Raw genomic sequence first — 26,144 nt, 5'->3', positions numbered from 1 at the left:
CTAAAACCACTCGAAAATACAGATCTACAAGCTCTCAAGTGAGCTTGTAATCAACTATCGCTATGCTGAAACAACATTTTGATTGTTTTCAAACCAGTACAAAGTACAATATTTTACTAATTTGAATAATCCAGTAATGTAAAGAAAAATACCTCACAATTATACTATACTTAGTTACTTTCCACCACTGAATACAAGTAGAGTAATGCAAGCGTACAAGCACACACGGCATACGTTACAGCGTACAGTACACACACACACACACACACACACACACACACACACACACACACACACACACACACAAAATAATTTTTAAATAATGTATTATTTGCCTCCAGGCTGCATGTCTGTCTATATGTTCTCTCCCAAGGCAATAAAACAGTAACTAATGATTATGCTCAAGAGAGTTAACATTATTTCTATTTATTTACACGACAACTAGGAAATAAAATGGATCATTAGCTCTAAACTAAATGTGTCAGTGGCTCAGCGTGCTAAGTTGGGGTTGGCGTCTCTGTGGTATGTAAACATCTGAAACAGAGTTTATGACCACCAGTGATTATGGTAGGGTCTGCGTGATGCTTCCATATATAAACATGGAAAAGGCCCTTGAGCAGGACTTGACAATTCAGAGGTTAGGTTTATTGCTCTTAGGCAAGCTGGCCGGTTTGAACCATTTCTTGCATTAAAGATTAAGACATTAACAGTTTTCTTCTCTGTAAAAATAGGTTGCCGAGTCCGTTCATCTCACACTACATCACGGCGAGTCAAGGATGCTCCTTGACAATATGTATATTATGTATAGATTGATATTGTACTCAAAGTACAATATTGACCTATAAATGTACATTGTAAATGTCTAGCATTGAAAACCAGATATATTTGCAATGCTCAGCCTCTCTAAAAGGTTACATTGAATGATACATGTCCTTTTTCCTACATTTATAAAACAAATATAATACTATACACACACACACACACACACACACACACACACACACACTCTGTAAAGCGGCTGTCTAGATGACTGAATGAGTGGAGCTATGAATTCCTCTTCCCTAATGAGATTTTTCTCTGCCTTCCTCTCTCTCTCTCTCTCTCTCTCTCTCTCTCTCTCTGTCTCGCTCCAGTGCGGCTCCATGAAAGCATATCGGAGGAGGGATTTCACTATCTGGTGTTTGATCTGTGAGTGCGCACGCACACGTACACACACACACACACACACACACACACACACACACACGGACGCGGGCTGAAGTCAGGTACACAAATCTCGGGAAAATGTGTCAAATGTGTCAAATCTGCAAAATAAAATAAAAGCTTACCACTAGCTTTCTTCACAAATGTGTTCATATAGGTGTCTACTATTACCTATTAATTTGTTCCAATTGCTGAAAGCTGGTAGCCTGGTGAAACCACTCCCCCTGCTGGACAACATTTTAATTCTGCCAGAAGGGAAAGTCTGGGCACGCCGGTCCAAATCAGACCGGAGCGATATGCGGCCGCTGGAAGCGGGATCAACGCCAGACTTATGACATATTGAAGCGGTGCCACAGCGCAAATGTAAACACAACCCAACAGGACCACAACTTCAAATTATTATGGAGATATCAGATTTTTGTCCCGCTGCTTCCCGTTCATCGTTTCGGCTTGAGAGAACCCAGATGCAGGCAGGAGGAGAGAACTGGTGAACTCAATACTGCCGCTATCTGGCAGGACTCGGGTTAGAAAGTTGGGGTACCATACATTTAATTATGCTTTAAGTAGCATGTGACGTGTCACATTTGGGCACATTTGTGCAAGTGGCTATGGCCGAATTTAGCCCAAAAGAGATGATAGGTAATAGTAGACACCTCTATGAACACATTGATTTTGTGAAGAAAGCTAGTGGTATATTCTTTGCAGATTTGCCACTAATTTTGCTAATTTTCCCTTATTACATTTCAGACAGCCGCTAATCGGGCGTTGCTGTTGTCTACAAAGCATGATGGGAGATTAGGCGCGGCGTGTCCCTTGTTCCATCTGTTTTCACCACCAGTCAGTCGGTTTGCATCCCACACACACGTGTGCATGTGTGTGCGTGGGTGGGTGTGTGCGTGAGTGTGTGTGTGTGTGTGTGTGTGTGTGTGTGTGTGTGTGTGTGTGTGTGTGCAACTGTGCATGTGTGCGTGGGTGGGTGTGTGCGTGAGTGAGTGTGTGTGTGGGTGTGTGTGCGTGTGCAATCAAACACCATATTGTTGTTGTCGGACAGAAAGCTCTTATCTCCATATTTTAACTTGATTTTTTATTTATATAAAAAATGAAGAGAATGACTCCCGTATAATGAACTGCCAGGGGGGATTAACGCCGTACTTAATCATACCGCAGCGGCACACAAAACCATCCAAAGTAGTAGATCTGCAAGCTCCGGCCACGCGCTTAAACAGTAGCTTGACGATCTGCTACTTTTTCAGTGGTGGAAAGTAACCAAGTACTTTCATTTAAGTACAATTTTGAGGTATTTGTACTTTTCTTGAGTATTTCCAGTACTTTTACTTCTAGCTCCACTACATCTCGGAGCCAAAATGTGTACTTTTACTTCACAAGTTCACTAAAATTATTTTAAAACTTTAGTTACTAGTTACTTTTGATTAAGATTTTGATTGCATTTTATGCATTAACCACTTCAACCCTATACATTTCGGCCATTTGAAAATAGCCGATCTACAAGTAGATCTGCCATTTTCAATAGATTTTGTACACATTTTGAACTTGTCAAATGGGACATTCTGCACTATGAATACTTTTACTTTTTGTACATTCTGCACTATATGAATACTTTTACTTTTAGTACTTAAAGTACATTTTGATGCCGATACTTTTGTACATTTTCAATTCCGTACTTTCACTTGTAACGAAGTAGTTCTGAATTGCAGTATTGGTACTTTTACTTAAGTAAAACAATTGAGTACTTTTCACCACTGGCTGTTTTTTTATTTGAATAGTGAGAGGAACCGTTGTTGCGCATACTGTGTTTTCCACCCGACAGAGACAATACCCCCAGACTTGTAGACCAGATCAGAACAGCCTGAACACACAGACATCAAATGGGGCCTGTAAAAGAAAGTGCCCACTCCAGACCATGGAGCTTTGGTGAGAGAAATGCAAATGTCCCCTCTCTCCATGCCCTACCCGAAGGCACCATTAAAAAAATAATTGCTTTTTTCCAAAACATTGCTGCTTGAAAGCAAACATTTTATGTTTAAAGAATTGTCCACATCCAGTAAAGGCTTAATACCAAAGGTACCTCCACTCACCCTACCCCTGGGTCACTCACTCTACCCCTGGGTCACTCACTCTACCCCTGGGTCACTCACTCTACCCCTGGGTCACTCACTCTACCCCTGGGTCACTCACTCTACCCCTGGGTCACTCACTCTACCCCTGGGTCACTCACTCTACCCCTGGGTCACTCACTCTACCCCTGGGTCACTCACTCTACCCCTGGGTCACTCACCCTACCCCTGGGTCACTCACTCTACCCCTGGGTCACTCACTCTACGTCACTCACTCTACCCCTGGGTCACTCACTCTACCCCTGGGTCACTCACTCTACCCCTGGGTCACTCACTCTACCCCTGGGTCACTCACTCTACCCCTGGGTCACTCACCCTACCCCTGGGTCACTCACTCTACCCCTGGGTCACTCACCCTACCCCTGGGTCACTCACTCTACCCCTGGGTCACTCACCCTACCCCTGGGTCACTCACCCTACCCCTGGGTCACTCACCCTACCCCTGGGTCACTCACTCTACCCCTGGGTCACTCACCCTACCCCTGGGTCACTCACTCTACCCCTGGGTCACTCACTCTACCCCTGGGTCACTCACTCTACGTCACTCACTCTACCCCTGGGTCACTCACTCTACCCCTGGGTCACTCACTCTACCCCTGGGTCACTCACCCTACCCCTGGGTCACTCACTCTACCCCTGGGTCACTCACCCTACCCCTGGGTCACTCACCCTACCCCTGGGTCACTCACCCTACCCCTGGGTCACTCACTCTACCCCTGGGTCACTCACCCTACCCCTGGGTCACTCACTCTACCCCTGGGTCACTCACTCTACCCCTGGGTCACTCACCCTACCCCTGGGTCACTCACTCTACCCCTGGGTCACTCACCCTACCCCTGGGTCACTCACTCTACCCCTGGGTCACTCACCCTACCCCTGGGTCACTCACTCTACCCCTGGGTCACTCACCCTACCCCTGGGTCACTCACTCTACCCCTGGGTCACTCACTCTACCCCTGGGTCACTCACTCTACCCCTGGGTCACTCACTCTACCCCTGGGTCACTCACCCTACCCCTGGGTCACTCACCCTACCCCTGGGTCACTCACTCTACCCCTGGGTCACTCACTCTACCCCTGGGTCACTCACTCTACCCCTGGGTCACTCACTCTACCCCTGGGTCACTCACCCTACCCCTGGGTCACTCACAGTCACAGATAATTTTCCCAGAAGGAATATTCCTTAGTGGAATAGTGTCATAAGATCTGGGTTCCAAAAATAAACAAATCACCCTGGCAATTTTGTCAGGTAGGCTGTTGTTAATAATATTGGGTTTACTATTAGTTTAGTTAATTGTTGACCCTAGATTGGATTTCTTACTAGTGACAGATACCCGTAGCTTAATTTGGGGGTCATTGACATGAAAAAGTTTGAGAACGACTGTGGTAGACGATACACGAGAGCAATTACGACACGATCAACTTTGATTAATTTCACCTCCAATCCAAGAAAGTAATCAGTTCATTATGCAACTGAACATGGTGGCTAGAGGCCCACCATGTCTGGAGGGTGTAGGTGTGCTAATGGATATAAATATTCTGTGACTACTTAAAAGGTAAGGGGATACGAAAACCAATAAGCTTATTAATTCACAACTTACAAGCTCAGTTTGTGGATCTGGTTTTCACTATTACTTATGCATTTATTTATTGAAATTATTAGATCTTTTGTTTTGTTTGTTTGAGAACCCCTGGGTTAAACCACCCTTCCGATCAGACGGGATCGGAAAATTCTCTTCCAATAGGTTATTCTGATAGAGCTGTCATGCTGAATATGAGTGTCATAATAGGGTCCATGTCATTGTAAACGCAATCACTGGCCTGCAACCGGTCCAGAACACTGATCAGGGACCATTATTAGCCCTGTCCTGGTTTTAGTCGACTAAATCTATAGTTTATTGTGTCGACTAATGGCTGATTTTACACTCGGTTGCACGCTGACAATAGCCGATCTACAAGGTCACAATGTGTCGCACTGCGACACGTGAGCTTGTAGATTGGCTATTTTCAGAGCTGTAACTTCTACTGGATCTCTTCTCCACTAGTGCCATTTTAGTGTAGTTTTTATTTGTTGACAAAAATGTCAGTACATCTATTCTAGTCATAGTTTCAGTCATCAGTTTTATAGTTTTTATTTAGTCTTCATTTAGTTTTCATCAGTGAAGAAAGGTTGGGAACCCCGAATGGATACATACTTTATTTGTCCATATATTGACATTTATTACCAAGTATTACCTAAGAATTGTCAATCTGCATGCTGTTGTGAGTACAGTATGTAGATTGGGGCAGCTATTTTCACAATTTGTATCTGTGGAACCGAGTCTTAACTAAATATATGTTTATTTTAATTTCAAGTGCTTGTCAGGGCGGAGATTGAGTCCCCAGTTCAAATAGGATTATTTAGCAAGGCCACGCCCTGAGAATTTTAGCACCACGCACTGTTCTAATGTGCGGACAACTTGTTCGGGACCAATTTTGCTCTCTGGCGTTGCTTTGCAAATGTTTTATGCTTCAATATGAAAGCCAAGGTTTTGTTAATGTAGTTAGATGATGTCATACTATTGAAATACATCTCACTTTGACCTGTTAAAATGGGGAGTTGGAGCCACTGTCCCCTCCACTGTGACCTGTAGACTTCATTTACTCTCCTCAATGTGTTTTCCTTGTCGTTGTTGCCAGCCCCAGAGGACACCTAAAAGGCAATGGAAGTTCAAGTGATACAGACTGCATGCACTCACCTACACACACGCAGACACACGGACACCCTCCACCTACACACATGCAGACACACGGACACACACACGGACACCCTCCCCCTACACACACACGGACACCCTCCAGCTACACACACGTGGACACACGGACACCCTCCGCATGCAGCCAGTGCTCCAGTCATGGAGCACAAAACAATGAGCAGAAAACGAGCACGTACCGGTGGATTGGAACTGGAACACTTGATGATAATGAAGGTGGTGATGAATGGTGCGCCGTTCTCTCTTCTGATTGGATAAACTTGGTATGCAGACCTGAAAGATTAGGCTATACTATCGTCAATCATCATCCTCTTCTCTTCAACTGTGTATTCACCAGTGGTGGAAAGTACTACTTAAGTACTGTACTTGAGCACACTAGTATTTCCAATCTTCAGTACTTCTACTCTGCTATGTCTCATCTCAGAGGACAATATTTCAATTATAAAAACTAAAGTTATAAAACTTTAGTTATAGTTACTTGGTAGGTTTTGATTTTTTTTTAGAAAACCTACATTGACCACATATCCATATCCATTTGGCAAATTTGAAAATACTTGATCTACAGCTCACAATGCATCGTGATGCGATACATTGTGTCGCTTTTCTAGATTTGAAAACTTTAAATGGGATCTTCTGTATAATGAGTACTTTTACTTTTGGTACTTAATAATTTGGGCACCCCCAGTTTGGGAACCAGTGATCTATGCCAGCGTACAGTATACTGTTTGCACTGCATCTGCTCCACACTAGGCCGGCATCCCGCTCAAGTGCGTAAGCTTCATGGTAGATATGAGCTCACTGCATGGCGGGCCCACGCCCAAGTTCCCATCCAGCTGGGCTAAATATAGAACATGGTAAATATGAGATCATTGTGGGATCCTATCCAGCAGGGAAAGGAACTGTGACGCAAAGCAGAAGCCCCCTACATTCTCACACTCTTCTGTGTGTCTCCCTACAGTCAGTGTCTTGTTACGCTCAAAACCCTATACTTTGTTGAGTCTTCCAAGGGTCTATACTTGGTGAAGCAGCTCAGTGGCCTTGCGGTTAGAGTGTCCGCCCTGGGAAGTCAGGGTTCGATTCCCTGGCCGAGTCATACCAAAGACTCTAAAAATGGGACCCGATGCCTCCCTAATTGGCACTCGGCATCAATGATTGGTTTGGGGGGTAAGTCCCTGCAACATATATAGCGTCATGTCCAGGGCAATCTGCCTCACAGCAGTGATTTCATCCACTAAAACTATGTTTTGTTTCTATTGCTCGGTAACCATTTGACACTGTGTCAAACTGTGTTAATGTAGCAGTCAATATCTCCTTAACATAATATCCTTATGTTCAGTGCCGTCGCTATACCCGCAATACGCATTGCACGTAGGGCAACATGCCAAGGGGGCCAAAAAGTGGGAAGCCGAACCTCAAAATAACAATTGTCTCCATGGCTCCGCTGCGTAATAACAAGCGGCCGTGTGTGAATCTTCGCAAACAGCGAAAATAGCCGAGGTACTTTGGCCATATATTGACATTGGCTTTATTTGAGTATTTCCAATTTCCAATACTTTTACTTCTACTCCACTAGATCTCAGATCAAAATAGTGTACTTTTACTTTATTTTACATTATTATTTGAAAACATTAGTTATTAGTTGCTTTGTAGATTTTGATTATTACAAAACCTACCTGTAACCACTTCAACAGTATATATATTTAAAAAAAATCCTTTGAAAATAGCCAATAGCAGATCTACAAGCTCACAATGTGTCGCATCACGACACACTGTGAGCTTGTAGATCTGCTATTTTCAAAGGATAGGAAAAAAAGTTATACATTTGAAACTTGAAGCAGGACATTCTGCATAAGGAATATTGTGGTACTTTATGTGTGCCAATGTTTCCGTACTTTTTGAATGCCTCACTTTTACATCTAACAGAGTATTTAGTATAGTAGTACAAAACAAAATGTGACTACTTTTTCCACCGCTGATGTTAAGTACTCACTCCATGTGCATTTGGCAGCGTTCTCTCCCTTGACAGCTGGAAGGCAGATTGCTTCCAGTTCATGTTGAATGCTGAACCTTCTGAAGGAGTTGTGATCTACTCTCTCACCGGCTGAGTGCTTTTATTTGCTACTTTATACCTTGATGCCAAAACTATTGTACTTAAGTAACATTTTGAACATAGGACTTGAGAGCAGGGGTCTTCCCAAAAAAGTTTTTTGACCCCTTAGCTGATAGAGCGATGAAGCAGGGGACCCCCCCCACCACATGTATAATTGTCATAGTTGGCTTCATAGGCTTGTTTGACATCACTATACTACTACTATCATTGTGTAGTGTGTTAGAAGGCACTTTGTTGTAGCGTGGTGTTAGAAGGCACTTTGTTGTAGCGTGGTGTTAGAAGGCACTTTGTACTGTAGAGTCGGCCTCAGGTCTACCTACAGTACTATAGGGGCCCCGGCCCACACACACACACACACACACACACACACACACACACACACACACACACACACACATCATCATTGGAAAATGGCCTAATAAGATTGCTGAGCTCTATTCAATCATCAGATTGAGTCAGCCAGCATGTGGCCGCCGGGAAGGTCGTCGCGCTGCGATATGAAAACTCGTCAAAAGGTCAGACCCCCATAATAACCAGGCTTGGATATCCTCGTTGTCGGGCAGAAACCTTTGTAAATTGACGCCCTGCTAACTGCAGCGTCGCTCAAAAGCATCAAAAGTAGCATACGCGTTTCGAGCTTGTAGATCGGCTACTTTTGAATTTGAATCAGTTTTGGACATAGCGATATATGCGGTAGGGCTTAAGTGGTTAAGGGAATGTTTATTTGTTTTATAAATTGAACCCTGGCAGTAACAGTATAACAGTAACTTGCGTTTGAGACCAAACTAATACTATACTGTACATTCTGTGTAGAAATCGTTCCACCCATACACTCTTAGAGTTACGGAGTTCCTTTGAAAAAGAAAATCACTGGAAATGAGCAAACCAGTTGGCATGCTCTTCTCTTACGCTATGGCCCACAGTCCAAACATAACTCTGGGGCCATATAGCTGCTCTGTGAGTGATTATCTTCTCATTATGCCTGCTGTCCCCGTGCCCCCCCGAATCCCCCCTTGAAATAGTACTTGTGCGGAAAAACCTGGAAAACCCCCATCCCTGTGAATCAGCCAGTGTTTAGAGAGAGAGAGTAGCGATGCTATCTTGGTGAAATGTATCACAGCGCCGTGGTGATTTCATCACGCAGGCATGCGCTGAATAAATTTGTTTTGCACACAACTGGGTGGAAGTGGCTTCACTCTTCATGGAGTGTAAATGTGTAGCAATGAATGAGACACATTGATTAGAAACCACACCGTGTCCTCGTGCTTTCTATCCTGTTTATTCTTTTCCCCCTTTTGTTTTTTTACACATGCACACAACAAAATATACAGCTTCATGGGTCCGTTCTTAAACGACTACTTCCAACCCACTTTCAACCTATATTCAAATAGTCACTGTCGGGCAGAAACCCCTGATCTCCATTTTCTAACCTAATTCTTTTCCGTACATTAACGGGCCTACTTGATCATACTACAGTGTCACACAAAAGCATAAAAAGTAGTAGATCTGGCCCGGGCCGGCCTAGCGGTCCGAGCACCTATAAGGCTGGTAATCCTGGCGGCGTTCAAGTCTCAATCCCGACGAAAATGGAAAAGTTATTTTCAGGGGTGACCTGAGACCCTTTTTTTTGAGAACCACCGGTTTATACTGTCTGTCTGTCTGTCTTTCAGAGTGACGGGTGGGGAACTGTTCGAGGACATCGTTGCTAGAGAGTACTACAGTGAAGCTGACGCCAGGTCAGTATGTAATGTGTTCCTGTGTGGTGGTGGTGGTGTGTGTGTGTGTGTGTGTGTGTGTGTGTACAACAACCGTGCAACAATAGGGGGTCTCTCCAGCTCTTTCATAAACAGAAACTACAATTCCAGGTGGGTTTCAAATTGTATTGTACCAGTTCCAGTTTCGCCTGCTAATTTATTTGAGCCATCACTTCCAATTTCACTATCCTTGGATGCGATGCGGTATATCCCAACCTGGAAATGTGCTTAAAGACCTAGAGAGACAGGGAGACCCTCCATTACTGAGCAGACATTAAAGTCGTGACGACTACTGTCCGAATATAGAGCTTTTTAACGCTTACTTTAACAAAAGAAAATTTGTACACTTGAGTCGTATAATAACATATTATACAAATTGTCACTTACAGCGCATACTTAACGCACATTAGAGCTGACGGGAGATGACTCACTCACTCTCACACATGCAGTAGTATGTTTGCATATTCTCTCTCTCTCTCTCTCTCTCTCTCTCTCTCTCTCTCTCTACATTTTTCATTCCTCATCGGTGTATACATTCACGTATAGTTCTATTACTAGCTGTAGCGGAGTGCTTACAGTACATGCCGTGTAGTCTCTCCCCACGTGTGCGTGTGCGTGTGTGTGTGTGTGTGTGTGTGTGTGTGTGTGTGTGTGTGTGTGTGTGTGTGTGTGTGTGTGTGTGTGTCTGAATTAAAATCCCTTTCTTTGATTTTCCTGCCATCTGCTATTTTGCCTTCCCTCTATTTATAAGTTTCTCTGTTATGTTTTGTAACCCCCCCTCCCCCGGGGCAGAATCCACAGAACTCTGCAATCTTGTTGATGCGTGTTAAACGTATGCCTCTCCCAAAAGCTGGAGTGTTAATGAGAGTCTTTGTCGAATTGACATTTCATTGCCCATGGAGCCTCTTAAAAGGTTATTTTATGGGCATTTTTGCCATGATTTAGAGTGGTAAAAGAGCACATGACAACTTGGGTTAAGATGTTGGTCCACTGATGACTAGTCTTGACTTTCATACATCTAGAGAATTGTGTCACCAGTCTCAACTAGACTGTCTGGTACTGTAGATCATTTTGATTACTTGTGGACCCTTACTGGTCCAGTTGGTTCCATTTGCACACACTGAGTTACAGACCCTTATAGCAGTGATTTGCAAACCTTTTCATTCATGGACCCCCAGTTTACCATGCATTGTGCCACGTGCCCTCATAACTCTGACAGTGTACAAATGGAACCAAATGGATAGGGAGACCAAGGGTCCATTTAATTCCATTTGTACATTGTACAACCGTTTAGCTGGGGACCCCCTGGAGCCCACTCAAGGTCCCCTTGTTGACCCCACTTTGAGAACCACTGCCTTATGGGTATGTAACTCAGAGTGTACCCCCCCCCCCCCCCCAAATTAAAGGTGTGTGTGTGTGTGTGTGTGTGTGTGTGTGGTGTGTGCGCGCGCGTGAAGCTCTTTCCTCTGTCATCTGGGCAGGGTTCTCTCTTTATTGTTGCCTGTGTTTGGTCTGGTTGCTGTGTATATTACGGATGCAACGGTTCTCTGTTTAATATGACCATCATATCACCATTGATGGTGCAATATGCACTTTGTTGCTGCCGAATTGGCACTGCGTCATGTCCTGTGTATTGTCACCGTAGAAATCCCCTCTCTTCAAGTATATCCAATAGGTCGCCAAAAATAGCCGCTATACAAGCATTGCGACATGTTGCAAGCTTCTAGATCGTTATATTTTTGTTATATCCACAGTTATAGCCTAACCTTTATTTGTATGTAGTAATTATTTTTTCATATCAAACCATGAGCTAAGTGAACCGTTGCATCCCTAGTGTTTGTATGTATATGTAAATATAAATATATCTGTTTATGTTCATCTGTTCCTCTTCCTCTCCTTGGTGTGTTTTCTTCTCTGCTCCTCCACAGTCACTGCATACAACAGATTCTAGAAAGTGTAAATCATTGTCACGTAAATGGCATAGTTCACAGGGACCTGAAGGTTAGTAAAGAACGATGCCAAAATCAAACAAAAACCCAATAACCGATTAAAGCACAGGCCTGCAGCACGCTGTCCTGCTCCCTCCACCGCCTGACCAATCAACCAATTAACCAATCACTGATCAACAACTCACACACACACACAACCGCCACTCCCCCAACCGGTCCTAACCCGCAGCCCGCCATCCTGAAGCGTATACATTCGCCCATTGTTAAAATGTGCAGTACGTGATTTCCCTTGGTTGAAATGAGTAAGCTATAGTATATATATATATAGTATATAGTAGTATATCGACAAATCCACGGAGGGGTGCCCTGTGGCGCAGCCATATCTGAGGTGTATCATTAAGCGCAGCTTGACACACTCAGAATTGATTGCTTACACCTGGCCTGTAGCAGGGCACCGCTCCATGGATTTGTCTGATAGTAATCATTGCTGTCGTGGTGTGTGTTCAGTATCATGCGTCACCCCGTCTACCCAGAGCTTAGTAAAAAAGAATATAATGTTTTAGGTTGGGATACCAATTTGACCCAATCAGGAGAGAGAACTCATACAGTATAAAAGTAATAAAGGATAAAAGATAAACATGTGAAAGTGGAAATGATACCACAAAGAGATGAGCAAACAAATTTGAAACTGGGAAAGCTATAAAAATTTAAGATGATAAATGGGTATGCTCTGACTCTCTCCTGATTGGATGAAATTGGCAAACCACCTAAAAAAAAGCGATATTTTCTGTTTAAGAGCTTGAGCGACGGGGAGACCAATGTTACTGAACAAGCTCTATACCAATGATTACTACTGTATCACATTATAGAGATTTACAAAAAAAAAAGTTTAACCCCCCCCCCAAAAAAAAAAACATCACTTGCACTACCTTCAAAGTTGGCATGTGACTCGGGCGATGTGTCCGGTTGGCCGGTTGGGTAGAGGTAGAGATGGTTGTGGCGTGGTGCCGGGACGGGGGAAGCGGGGTGGGACGTGCCTCTCTTCCCCCTGCACGCCAGGCAGGACACCCGCCCGCCCAGCAGCATGTAGCATCTTCTCCCCAAATCCACGCGCTGAAAGATGGCCGCCGCAGAGCTCCGGACCCCAGGGGGAGAGAGAGGAGGAGGAGGCTATAGGACAAGAGAGAAATGTTTTTTTGCCGGGAACCCAAACTATAGTTACAATAGCAGATCTACAAGCTCACAACGCAATCTATTTGAGCTACTGAAATAAATAAATCAAATAAATGAATGGAAGTCAAGGAAACTCGCCACCCACTGTTTGGGAACCAGTGGCATAGAGAGCAATTGCACCTCCGCGTCCTCTATAGCGTCTCTCCACACACTCCCTGGGGTCACAGGGTCACGCTCAGCGGCCAGCCGCTAACACCACTTCTGTTTTGAGACTCGGAGAGATAAGACGGAGGCTATAGTCAGGTGGGGGTGTGTGTGCGCGCGTGATTGTTTATTTTGGACGGTGACGGCACGGCAAACTCACCTGTGTGTGTGTGTGTGTGTGTGTGTGTGTGTGTGTGTGTGTGTGTGTGTGTGTGTTTGTGTGTGTGTCATTACCATTGTTAATGGAATAGGATGGAAGTGGCCTGTACCTTGATTCTAGCTTAGAAGAAATAGAAGTGACCGCTTCTAACCGAGGCTAAGTCATTGGATTTTATTTTTATTTTCGTTTTATCATGTCATATGAAAGCAGGGAATCATAGCTTCAAATGGACGTATTGGTTGTTCAGTTTGACCCACCAGTTTAGGAGATATGGCTTATAGAGTGATGTCTTGCAGAAAACAGCGAGTTGAGAAAACAGGCCTGAAAGGTTCACTTCTGTGGGTGTGCGTGTGTGTGTGTGTGTGTGTGTGTGTTGGGGGGGGGGGGGGGGGGGGGGGGTGTGGGCTGGGGGTTGCGAAACAAAAACACAAAAGTGTCTATCTGCCCTGTCAAGCTCTCCTAGTCTCAACACTGCAAGCAGACAGTGTGTGGTAGCTCGTCACTCACTAACCACCGCCCCCTGCTGTTTGCATGCAGTCATTGCATTCAGCAGATCCTCGAGGCCGTGCTCCATTGCCACCAGATGGGCGTGGTCCACCGTGACCTCAAGGTGAGTACACAGACAGACAGACACACACACACACACACACACACACACACACACACACACTGGGACCCGCTCTAAAAAAAAAGGCTAACTTTCCGAGAGGGTCCAAATGGAACTTTGATCATTTAGAATTAGATCAGTTTGGGAACCTGATTTAGATCATTATTATGGTCGTGCCCCAAACTATTTGTTTCCGGGGGGTAAGTCGTGGTCTCTGTTGCTAGACGACGCTGGGCTAGTCTGTGGTCTGTCATTAAAATGGTTCCTGTTCTTCCACCGCTGCACGTTAGCTACACCAAACCAATAGGCTGCAAGAACCACCAGTGTGATTGGATGGATCCAGATTCCATATTAACCCTCTCTCGGCCAGTTAAATTTACACTGACTGTGGACAATCCAAAAAGGCACAAACCCCCAACTCCTTCTTCTTCCTCACCTGTCCCCCCGTGGTCTTCCCCCTGAGACCACCCCTCTGACCAGACTCTGACTTGTGTGTGTGTGTGTGTGTGTGTGTGTGTGTGTGTGTGTGTGTGTGTGTGTGTGTGTGTGTGTGTGTGTGTGTGTGTGTGTGTGCGCGCAATGTCTGCTATGTACAGTAGAAGCTCCAAACATGTTTCACATGGCAATTTGGTTGCATTTGCACACTCCTCTGAGTCACAACAGTTACCATAGGGATGGTGTGGCACCTGCAGTCCTCGCAAGCAGAGGTGGAAAGAGTACTCACGTTTGTTTACTTAAGTAAAAGTATCAATATAGAAATACTCTGTTAGAAGTACAAATTCAAAATGAACTAACTTACATAATTACAAAGGTATTTGTGTCAAAATGTGTTGATAATCAAAATACAAAGTAACTAAAGTGTAAAAGTACAATGTTTTGATTTGAGATACAAGTGGAGTAGAAGTAAAAAGTATCTCAATATTTTAATGTACTTACTGTATTTACTTTCCACCACTGCTCCTCTAAGTAATTAATAAAGACAAATATAAATGCACGTCATGCGTCATTTAACACCGCCTCGTTGTCATGATGGTTTCTGAAACCACACCTGAGTCAAATTAACACCCTGTTGCACGGGAAGTCAGTGAGTGGTGGCATCAAAACATAATGCGTATACATTAACCCAAAGTAAAAAGTACTCATTATGTAGAATGTCTTTCAAAAATCTGTCAAAAATGTTTCGTAACGACTCAAATCTGCAAAGTAAAATTTAAAATCATTGGTAGCGGAGTAAAAAAAAAGTGCAATGATATTGAAATACGTATTGAAATACTCAAGGAAAGTAAATGTCCAGCAATTGAATATACAGCAGATAAGTATAGTACTTAGTTACTTTCCACCTCTTGAGCCAGACTCTCAGTCAAATGTGCCCCCCCCCCCCCTGTCATCCGGGAGTATTGGACATGGTGGCTTCGCTCAGGAAGCGTAGAAATCTACATCCTGCCTCTCCTCATTGCGCTCGTGTCTCTCTGCGGCGTTGGTCAACACGCCGGTTTCGGCTCATTGCCGCTGATTTGCTTATCAAATGAGCCAGGTGTGTGTGTGGGGATGGTGGGGGGTCTTCAGGTTTACTCGGCACAAATAACGAGCTCTGAATTTGCATTGATTCGCCCACAATGAAGACACACAGAACGCCCTTCTCGTGCTTATAGAGACTTGATTGGCTGTCGCCTCCGGACTCCGGTGCTATGGAGAGCACTGGCCGAAGCGCAAAAAGCAAAAAAAAACAACCATTTACAGATTTTACACCAAACGCCAATTATCAGTGGTGGGAAAGTACTCACATTTTAAAGTAGTAAAAGTAGCAATTCTGCAATATAGAAATACAAATGTATTACCAAAAGTAAAAAAGTACAAGTAAAGTACTTTGCACCACTGCGGAGAGCGCAAAAGGCAAAGAAACCAAAACATGATAATTATTAAACAAAGCCGGAGCCGGAGAGGAGAGAGCAAACAAACAGCTCTGTTCTGAGCTCTGTTCTGAGCGCCACTGTGTGTTCAGCTGGAGATAAACATGTTGGCCTTTTATTATTGTCGCTGTCAGTTAAAAAAAAACCTCGTCAGTTAAAAACCTCTGACTTGCCCAAGCCTGCAGTGCAGATACCCTGTTACATGTATGTTTCAGAATGGACAAGATTATATATTTTTTTCAATACCGAATGATATTGATATCGACGGTCACGTCGGTATTATCGGTTAACGGCAATTAATTATATCGGATATGGATATCGGCCAAAATGTCTCATCAGCACATCGATGCGTTTTCAAATAAATGTAGTGAAGTAAAAGTATAATATATGCCTCTGAGATGTAGTGGAGTAGAAGTAAAAGTATTGGTAATAGTAAAGTAAAGTGCAAATACTTCAAAATTGTACTTAGTTACTTTCCACCACTGTTAATGACTATACTGTACAAAGAATAGACAGTTACCACGCTACTGACTGTCATCACATGCTTTATACTGTACTTCTGCTGTAGCACTGTGTTGCACGCTGTAAATGACCAATCACCATGTTAGTTTTTAGTACAGTATTGAGTAAATGTACTTAGCTACTTTCCACCACTGCTGTGCAGAGACGATATGTTTTACGACTGTCTGCCTCACTCCATCCTATTAGCGGCAATTACACTGCAGCTGCCGAGAGCATGCGTAAATCCTTCAATCACACAACCACACACACACACACACACAAACATACAGTATATGTTAGACAAATAGGCATATCAACTTTTAGAGAGAGAGAGAGAGAGAGAGGGGAGGGGTTCATTTGCAATGACGACTTGTTGACTTACAACCGACCTTATCCCGACCTCATCATCCATATACTGTACCCCCCCCCCCCTGCGCGCCCGCCCCCGCACACGCATGACACTTGCATGAATGCCTGACTCAATGAATGCTCTAGTCTAGTAGCTCTACTAACCAACCGCTAAAACCAATGAGCTGATACACTGATGTTTGATCCATGTCACTGTGAAAAAGAAATGTATTTTGAAAATGTACAATCTGGGATTTTTAATGGATGACACCTTCATTTGTTTTACTTATATCTGCATGGCGGAGCAGTTGTTACCCACATGGGTACCAAGTGGACACCGTAGGGGTCTGCAGATGCCGGGCCATTCCTAGCTAATTAGACACGCACGCACACACGCAGTCACGCACGCACGTACCTGTATCGTACGCACACAAACACAGCCTCTACGTGTGTGTACATACACACACACAGTTCACACAGAGTGCATTTTTTTTTGTACAGTACATCAACGCCCTACTTGATCTTACTTTTGCTGGTTGTTTGTTTTTGTGTTTTTGTTAGTTTTTTGTTTTTTCTGAAAAGTGACAGTTCTGGACATATGAGGTCTAACCAGCTGACAGAGACGATATACTGGAACCAACAATCTGCAGTACTGTAAAATAATAATTCCAAAAAAAGAACTCGCGCCTCTGTGTTATTATGACAACAACAGCTCCACTCCTAGTCATTAAATTCACATTTTGGCTCGGCGGAGGAGGAAAGCAGCTTCCAAAAATGTCAGCAGACCAAAAATAAATCAATAAAAAGAATCAAATTAATCAAACGTCCACTCTGTTCGGCTGCCTGGGTTACAGTTTTTGGTATACATAGCAGTCCCTGCTGACCTCTTTCGCCCAATCGCCTTTCACCTGCTGTGCCAATTCCACCCGCTCCTTGCCGATTGGCCCGGGGAACAGCTGTGGCCAGTGGCTGAGCTAGGCACCTTGGGACAGACACGACTTCACTCTTGAGATCGGCAAAATGGCAAATCTACAAGTCACTTTGAACTTCTAGATTGGGTATTTTCGCTATTCTCTGCAGTATTACTTTTGCATACTTCATCACACTCCTGTTTGATGAAGTATGGCATTGCAGTATTGATACTTATACTTGAGTAAAGAGTACTTTTCAAACCACTGGTCATTAAAAAAAAAAAACGAGTGAGGGCTCAGCATTGTTTAACCATGGCAGCGTTTATATCTGGAAATGACACTGTGTGTATGCGTGTGTCTGTGTGTGTGTGTGTGTGTGTATGTGTGTGTCCGTGTCTGTGTCCCCAAGCCTGAGAATTTGCTCCTGGCCAGCAAGTTGAAGGGTGCGGCGGTCAAGCTGGCAGACTTTGGCCTGGCCATCGAGGTGCAAGGAGACCAACAGGCCTGGTTTGGTGAGTACAGAATCAGAATCAAACTTTATTGTCACATCACATTACAGGTAACATGGGTGAAATTCTTGTTTGTGCAGGCTCATCATTGCAGTTAAAAAGAAAGAAAAGTGCATAGTACATGACTAATCTACATGGTACAATATGTATGCATATAAAAAATAAATAAGTGATGTAGCCTATGTGTATATACAGAGTAGTCTACTAAAGGAGACCAGTCCGTTCAGTCTGTGTGGCGTCACCAGTCCTAGCTCTTGTTCAGCAGTCTAATTGTGGACAAGTAGAAACTGTTCAAGAGTCTGGTGGTGCTGCTCTTGATGCTCATATAGCGTTTGCCCGGCCGTGGGCGCGGAAGTGGTTTGAACAGGCTATGGCTGGGGTGATGGATGTCCCTGATAATGCTCTCAGCCTTAGCCACACAACATCTCTCGTGTATTTCCTGGAGTGGGGAAAGCTCTCCTCCCACGATGCGCTGTGCTGTTCGCACCACTCTGCAGTCTTTTCCGTTCTGCAGCGGTGCAATTTCCGAACCAGGCAGTGGTGCCACTCGTCAGAACACTCTCGATGGTGCTCTTGTAGAACGCTTTGAGGATGCGGGGGCTCACTCTGAATTTCTTCAGGCGCCTCAGGCAGTAGAGCCGTTGTTGGGCTTTTTTCACCACTGTGGTTGTGTGTGTGTGGCCCACTTCAGGTCCCTCGAGATGTTTATCCCAATGAACTTGAAGTTGCTGACCTGCTCCACTGCAGCACCATTGATGACAATGGGTGCGTGCTCTCTCTCTGGTCTCCTGAAGTCCACGATCAGTTCCTTGGTTTTGCTGACGTTTAGAGCCAGGCTGTTCTCGTGGCACCACTGTGTCAGCGTTCGAACCTCTGCTCTGTAGGCCGTCTCGTCCTCGTCGTCGATCAGGCCCATCACTGTTGACCTCATCACATTTGTGATCGCTGCTATGGCCGTTTTTAGGCCAAGGCGTGTTTTTTGTGCAAAACTAATGCTTGGAAGGGATTCAGAATCATGAAAACCCCCTAGTTTGATATGTCACATGCTACATAAAGCACGATCAAATTTGGAAAATGTTGCCTCATATAGGTTGTCTATGGTGTGGTATAGGCTACAAAATGGCCATAACCTTTTTTCGCGATGTTTCCAACAGAACAGACATCTCATTCTGTGGACCTTAATGACCAAATGAATAGAAAAAAACACAAATTCAAAGTGTGTGATGACATCACAGGTCCTCTCAAAGTGTCGGTGACTGGGTGCTGCTGAGACTCTCAGCCCCACGAGCATGCTTGGATGGAGGAGGTTCTGTGGCTGCGATGCAGACTTCACTCACCGCAGAGGGCTGGCGGCTTTCCTTTTCAGGAAGCTTGCTTGTTAACTATGGCCCATAAAACTTAACTTCTGGTTTAAAGCTAATCCTTGGCTACTGTGAAAGCCGTATACTTTTGGTTGGAAACCTAGAGAGGGAGAGCGTGCGTGCGTGTGTGTGCGCGCGCTTCTAGATCGTCTTTTTTCGGTTATTAAGATGAAAGGGTATTTGAAGTGGTCAAACTAGCAATAGAATACATGTTAAGAAGCATCTTCAATAAAACCCTAATAATGGTCTCGTATATTTCATACAAGCAAAGGTAAAAGTCTCAATCTGTGATCTATTCAACTGTTTCTTTTAGCTGTAGAACAGTAGGAATATTGTGATAAGTGTTACTTTAAATAACAGCATGCTATTGTGGTGGTCTCCTTTCACACTGGCCAACAAAACAAACCAAACATTTTCACTGGGCACTGGGGGCGTGTTCTCTTCTCCGCGTCATCAGTGCCCATACCCGAGGCGGGGTTGGCAAAAGGGCCTTTCTGTGTGGAGTTTGCATGTTCTCCCCGTGTCTCCTAGGGTAGGTACCCTAACAAAAACATGCCTTAATCCTGGTCTCTAAACTACCTCCCCCTGGCCATCCGGTGCGCCTGATGGAGGGGAAAGGAACTGGTCGGAATAACGTGTTCCTTCCACACGCTACATCCGGCCGGGGAAACACTCCCCTGTCAGGTGAAAAGAAGCAGCTTGGACTCCTCATGCATATAAGGAAGCATGAGGTCAGTCCGCTGCCCCCCCCCCCAGGTTGGCAGAGGAAGTGTAGCGCCCAGGATTACATAAGATAATTGACACTGGGTGAAAAAATGGGTTACAAAATTGTGAGATAAAACATAAAAAACCTTTTCAGTCAGATGTTTATTTTTGTGTGCGTGTGTGTTTTCCAGGCTTTGCTGGGACTCCTGGGTATTTGTCTCCTGAGGTTCTGAGGAAGGACCCCTACGGCAAGCCAGTGGACATGTGGGCATGCGGTAAGACCACCGCAGTCCCTTCCTAAAGCCTCCAATCCCATAATAACCTTTCTGTCACCATCGGAGGCCGCAGGACTTCACTGCGTATACGCTCTATACCGGTTGGTTCAATCGAAGGAAGTCGGCGCAGCGCCTCCACGAATAACGAGCGCGACACCAAATGTCACGTTTCCCCTAAGGAGCATCAAAGCTAGTGACTGTACTTCAAAGGACAGTCGATACCTTGCAACACTAACACAATGAAATACAAATCTATAGTACTACTTTAATTTAACAAGTGTACACATGTAATTGAGTCAATTTTCTACACTCATGAGTCCATTTTCTACGAACTCATTGACTGCCTAGGACGAGCTTGGACGAGTTATTAGGCCATTCTTAATTCAAAATAGTCTCGCTAGTATCTACCGTAAAGCTGCGTTCCCCGTCGCTAGGCAACGCTTGGCTCTGTATTTCCCTGTGGTAAGATAGCCGCTGCATAGACTGCTGTAGTGGTCGCGATCTTTAGCATATTTTTTGCGGAGCTGGTGCCTGACAGTGACACTTGGTACTTGGTGTAGTGGAGTGGCGTAGTGCATACACCAGTAATGTAAAAATAGCTCATTCATGTACTTACGGTACTTTACATCACTGTTGCCGACACTTATTACACTTAAGGTCAAGGCCACCTGGACTTGTCAACACACACACACACACACACACACACACACACACACACACACACACACACACGGTCCCTCTCTGTCAGGGACTGTAGTGTGTTGTATTTGTGGCCAGTGGTTTCTCTCTTTCAAACTAAGTAGTGTTTGATTTTGACAGCACACTTTTTAGTCTTAGTCTGTCTTTTGAACAAAATTCCATTTAGTTTTAGTCATATTTTAGTAATTTTTGTTTTACAATGTACTGTAGGCATAACTGACCCTCTCTGGTTTTAGTCAATTAAATATAATAAGATTTTACTCGACAATAATAACATATATCATATAATAACATTTTAGTCTAGTTTGTATTTGTTGAAGAAATTGTAAGTATATCTTGTCTTCAACATATAGCTTAGCATTTATTTAGTTTTCGTCAGTGAAAAAAGGTAGTCGACAGAATGTTGTTGTCATAGTTTAAGTCGACAGTGAAACAAAAAGCCTATTTCCTGGAAAGCTACTGACAAACCAACCACCCAGTAACACTGTGTGGGCACAGGTGGTGCGTCGCCATGGCGACCATTGTGTGAGGGTCAGAGCAGCGATGTCACTTTGATAATGGACTCCTTACTGTCTAATTAGCCCCGCCGTCACACTGGCCCCTGTTTTAGAGGCAATTATGTCAAGTTTGTGTTCGTCACCTCCTCTTTAGCAGTCCAATTTTCACAGTCTGCCAGTCACAATTATCACATAATCGCCAATCATTTGAGATAATCACAATTATATTGCATGAATCGCCTTAATTGTTTCAATGTTGAAGTGTATTTTTTTCCCCCCAAATATTCACGTTTTTCTTGCGTTTTCTTGCTGTGTTGCCAGTTCAGCAAGAGAAACAAGTGGCCAGGTCTATGAAAACAAGCACAAATGAAAATAGCTTATCTACAAGCTCACAGCAACACATTGTGAGGTTGTACATCCGTTATTTAAAAGCACATTGAGAATAAATCGAAATATTTTGAATATCTTTAAAACATTTACAAAAAAAAGGCACAAAATATGTTCAGATGGATGTCTGTGGACAATTACATAGCCTATTAATCTGGGGTTCCTTGATGTCAAGAAATGTGGATGCAAGCACTTCAGAATCAAGCCCAAAAAAAACATCAACCAGCAACTACCAATAATTTATTGGTAGTTGAAGGAAGCGAAGCACACACACAAGGAGCCCCAGTACCTTGGTGGGGAAAAACGTGGATAAAAGAAAATGTGGAAATAGCAGATGCAACTCATAATGTGACATGTTGTGAGCTTGCTATTTTTTTCCCTTTTCTTTTGAAAGTATATAATTATTAAATATGTCAATCATTTATTTGTATATTTAAGTAATTTATCACCATCTGTCCCGTGCAATTTACAAAGCTTCAGAGGCAAATGTGATTGTTATTCATACATTTTAACATGCAATGCCAAAAACACGATTAAATTGTCAATCGCAACTATTTGTATGACAGTTATAGTAAGTAAAACTCCATGATCTTGTATGCCGTGTGTGTGTGTGTGTGTGTGTGTGTGTGTGTGTGTGTGTGTGTGTGTGTGTGTGTGTGTGTGTGTGTGTGTGTGTGTGTGTGTGTGTGTGTGTGACTGTGTGACTGTGTGACTGTGTAGGGGTGATTCTGTACATCTTGCTGGTGGGCTACCCTCCGTTCTGGGATGAAGATCAACACAGACTGTATCAGCAGATTAAGGCTGGGGCGTACGACGTGAGTCCAGCACTACTCTATGACTTCTCATTTGATGTTTGCTAAAGAGCTGGAGAGAAAGGGGGCACCCCTGTTACGGAATAAGAATTCTAGCCGTGATATAGCTATTTATCACAAAGCAAAGCTCGTCCTACCTTTAACCAATATGGTAGACCACTTATAAGGCTTCACAACACTTGTCATAAATGTTATATCATTTTTGCACAACAACTTATGAAGTATTATAAGTGCTGGTAAATAATGCATTATAAGATCAGTGGAGAAATCAAACCTACCATACGTTACGTAGTTATAAAGCATCTTTATTATATAAAAAATGTATTATGGAGATACAAGATTCCCTATGATATAGAGCTAACATTGACGTCAGACACAGATAAAGCAATGCAGCAGACAGACAGATGAAAAGGTCTCCTGTCATTAGTTCCCATCTCCAGAGTGGGACACCGTGACTCCCGAAGCCAAGGATCTTATCAACAAGATGCTGACCATCAACCCCACCAAGCGAGTCACTGCCACAGACGCACTCAAACACCCCTGGATCTGTGTATGTACACGCGCACACACACACACACACACACACACAATGGCCTCTTCACACCACACTTGGTGGATGAAACTCGTCTCTCTTGTCTCTCTCTCACTCTGTCTCACAGCAACGCTCCACTGTGGCCTCCATGATGCACAGGCAGGAGACTGTGGAGTGCCTGAAGAAGTTCAACGCCAGAAGGAAACTCAAGGTAAGACGACATCCTTTTCCCAAGCAGCAAAATGCTGCTTAGAAAGGGGTCACCCCCAAGGGTCCATTCTCTATGATAACAGTGACCTTGTTAATAATAATACAAACTATACTATAAGAACTGGTCAAACATTAGGGCAAATATAGAGGCAAACATTTTTTAAATGGACGATTTACAAGCATGTAGATTTGCAATTTTCACAATGTGTATCTGTGGAACCGTGTCAAGCTAAATGTACACTTTGTACAGTAGTGCCTAAACTGCTGCAATTCCAAATGTTTGTCAGGGTGTGGGGGGGGGGTTCAAATAAGAATATGATTATTTTTGGGGGTCGCCAGTTGGAATTTTTGGGGGGATTGCGGCCTTAAAAGGATGAGAACAACTGATCTAGTCACTTCTGTTGGTGATTTGCTTCACTGAGCGAACCCTTGAACATAGTGGTGTAATCATTACCTTTCTAGCTGCGTCGAGTACTTTGCCATGTCAGCGATATGTGTCTCCTTCCAGTCAGCATCACCTCACTGTGTCCTGTTTTTTCTCCCCAGGGTGCTATCCTGACCACTATGCTCGCCACACGCAACTTCTCGGGTAGGTAAAAATCCGCCGTTCAGTTTAATCCAATTCCTTTAGAGTTATTTTTGTCGCATGACAAAGTAGAGTGTCGAAAATAGCCGAAATACAAGCTCGCAGTGCCGTGCCGCGTTGCGACCTTGCAGATCGGCGACTTCCAATGCGCGATACTGTCACCCGTTAACGCAGAGATCGGTCTTCAGCTCTTTTCTGGACACATTGACGTTACATTTTCTACATTTTCACGTACATGTCTTTTGGGATGTTAATTTGACCGAGTCTTACGAATGCGCTGACCTTTCGAGGCAAGCAAGGCCAGCCCCTCTCCAGCTTTTTTCAAAACCCTGATGTGCCGTCAATAGAGAAGAGACGCAGACTGGATGGTCAGTCGCAGATCGATCTGTCTCAGGGCCCCACAGGTCCCTTTTTTTAAAGGCCAATAATGTTCAAAGTGGGTCCGCTAACTATAACGATTGATTGTCTCTTTGGAACTTGCCGTCCTTTGTTTTGTTCCGTTAGTGGTCTGTGTTCTGTGTTGTAAGAATGGAGTGAAGAATGACCCCTGATTGCCACTCAGGGGTCATCGTTATGTCCCTACACGGACAAAATGTGTCCGTGGCAAGACTTGTCCTTGCCCATGGCAAATGTTAGATTTTCTGTTTTACACACCATTGTTTTTGTTTCACCCCTTCCAATTTCACATGGTTATCCTAGTGTAGCCTATCAAGTTCTCTACAATTGTTCCTCTAACCTGAAAATGTATTTACTGTTTACTAAAGAAGCTGGACCCCCTGTGACTGAACACTGAAACACTATATAGCAATGAGTTCTATCAGAATATTAGAGCTATCTAAAACAGGTATTCTAATTTCTAACATAATTTAATATTTTGGGAGAAGAAGAGAATTAATATCACTTACAGCCTCTTTAAATCATGTCTTTATTTATTTACTAGTCATGCATCATGTTTAAAAATTGGTAACACCGCCTGTCAAGTGCTATCCGTCTGTTTATTCATTCATACATAATGCATATGCAGGAGTTATTTTTAATTTTGTAGTGTGACGTGTCAGTCGACACATGTCGCTCAAAGCATAAATTGGCCTCTCTTTCTCTCTCTCCCCTCCCTTCTCCCCTCTTTATGTGATAACTTGTTTTACGAGGTAAGAACTTCCTTAGCAAGTTAGCATGCTTAGCATGTTCTTCTGAGCCTGCTAACTAACATGCCTTCTGCGACAACATACACTATACTGTAGCTGATAACGCACAGTCAACTAATTACCTCCTAGTGCGCTCCAGCCAAACAAGAAGCTCCACTTCCGCCAAGTGTGCCACATGTCCCGCTCTCAGCCGCCCTATCCGGCTTGCTGTATGCCCTCAACAATCATTTATTCTCTGTCAGGTTTCTGCCTGAACAGCAACAACATGCATGCTAGTTGAAGATTGGAGTTAATCAGTTAGAAAAAACAAGATTACTCGATCACCATTCACCGCATTGATCTCTGTGTGTGTGTGTGTGTGCGTGTGTGTGTATGTGTGGTGTGTACATGTGTGTGCCCCCAAAAGTACATAATTTGAGAAATACACATTGTGATTGTGAGGACAATTTCCCATGGTCCTGTCTGTGGGGTGGGTGGGTGTGAAAGTGAGGCGAATACAAAATAATTGTATTTAGTCCAGCACATTAGGGTGTCTCTTAGAACTGATCTACAACTTAAGCTAACGACACATCTTATCAGAGCGCATTGTTAGATTGTAGATCTGTTATTTTTGTCAACAACACCGTACGGGGTATACATTGGGCTCCAAGTGACCCCTATGCCGCATGCGTCTACCAGTTGGATTTTAATTGCATGTTCCGCACTAACA

General features: G+C 43.9%; 1 protein-coding gene across 9 annotated transcripts in view; it reads left to right on the top strand.

Moving 5' to 3' along the window:
* The window catches only part of camk2d1 (calcium/calmodulin-dependent protein kinase (CaM kinase) II delta 1), a 92,700-nt gene that overhangs the window by 44,378 nt on the left and 22,178 nt on the right, over nt 1–26,144 (top strand). For 5 of the 9 annotated variants that reach the window (XM_080792987.1, XM_080792983.1, XM_080792985.1 and 2 more), the window contains exons 4-12: nt 1,134–1,188; nt 9,871–9,936; nt 11,883–11,955; nt 18,127–18,229; nt 20,484–20,567; nt 22,871–22,965; nt 23,390–23,512; nt 23,622–23,705; nt 24,251–24,293. In XM_080792987.1, the coding sequence (XP_080649113.1) occupies nt 1,134–1,188; nt 9,871–9,936; nt 11,883–11,955; nt 18,127–18,229; nt 20,484–20,567; nt 22,871–22,965; nt 23,390–23,512; nt 23,622–23,705; nt 24,251–24,293 (726 nt within the window). Of the gene's footprint in view, nt 1–1,133; nt 1,189–9,870; nt 9,937–11,882; nt 11,956–13,977; nt 14,051–18,126; nt 18,230–20,483; nt 20,568–22,870; nt 22,966–23,389; nt 23,513–23,621; nt 23,706–24,250; nt 24,294–26,144 lie in introns of all 9 variants that reach the window. The other 4 variants (XM_080792986.1, XM_080792982.1, XM_080792984.1 and 1 more) reach the window with 1 other exon arrangement.

The sequence above is a fragment of the Protomyctophum bolini genome (genome assembly GCF_963924005.1).
Source record: "Protomyctophum bolini genome assembly, chromosome: 20".
NCBI lineage: Eukaryota > Metazoa > Chordata > Actinopteri > Myctophiformes > Myctophidae > Protomyctophum > Protomyctophum bolini.
Note: the sequence above shows the minus strand (reverse complement) of the source record. Positions and strands in the feature narration are given on the sequence as shown.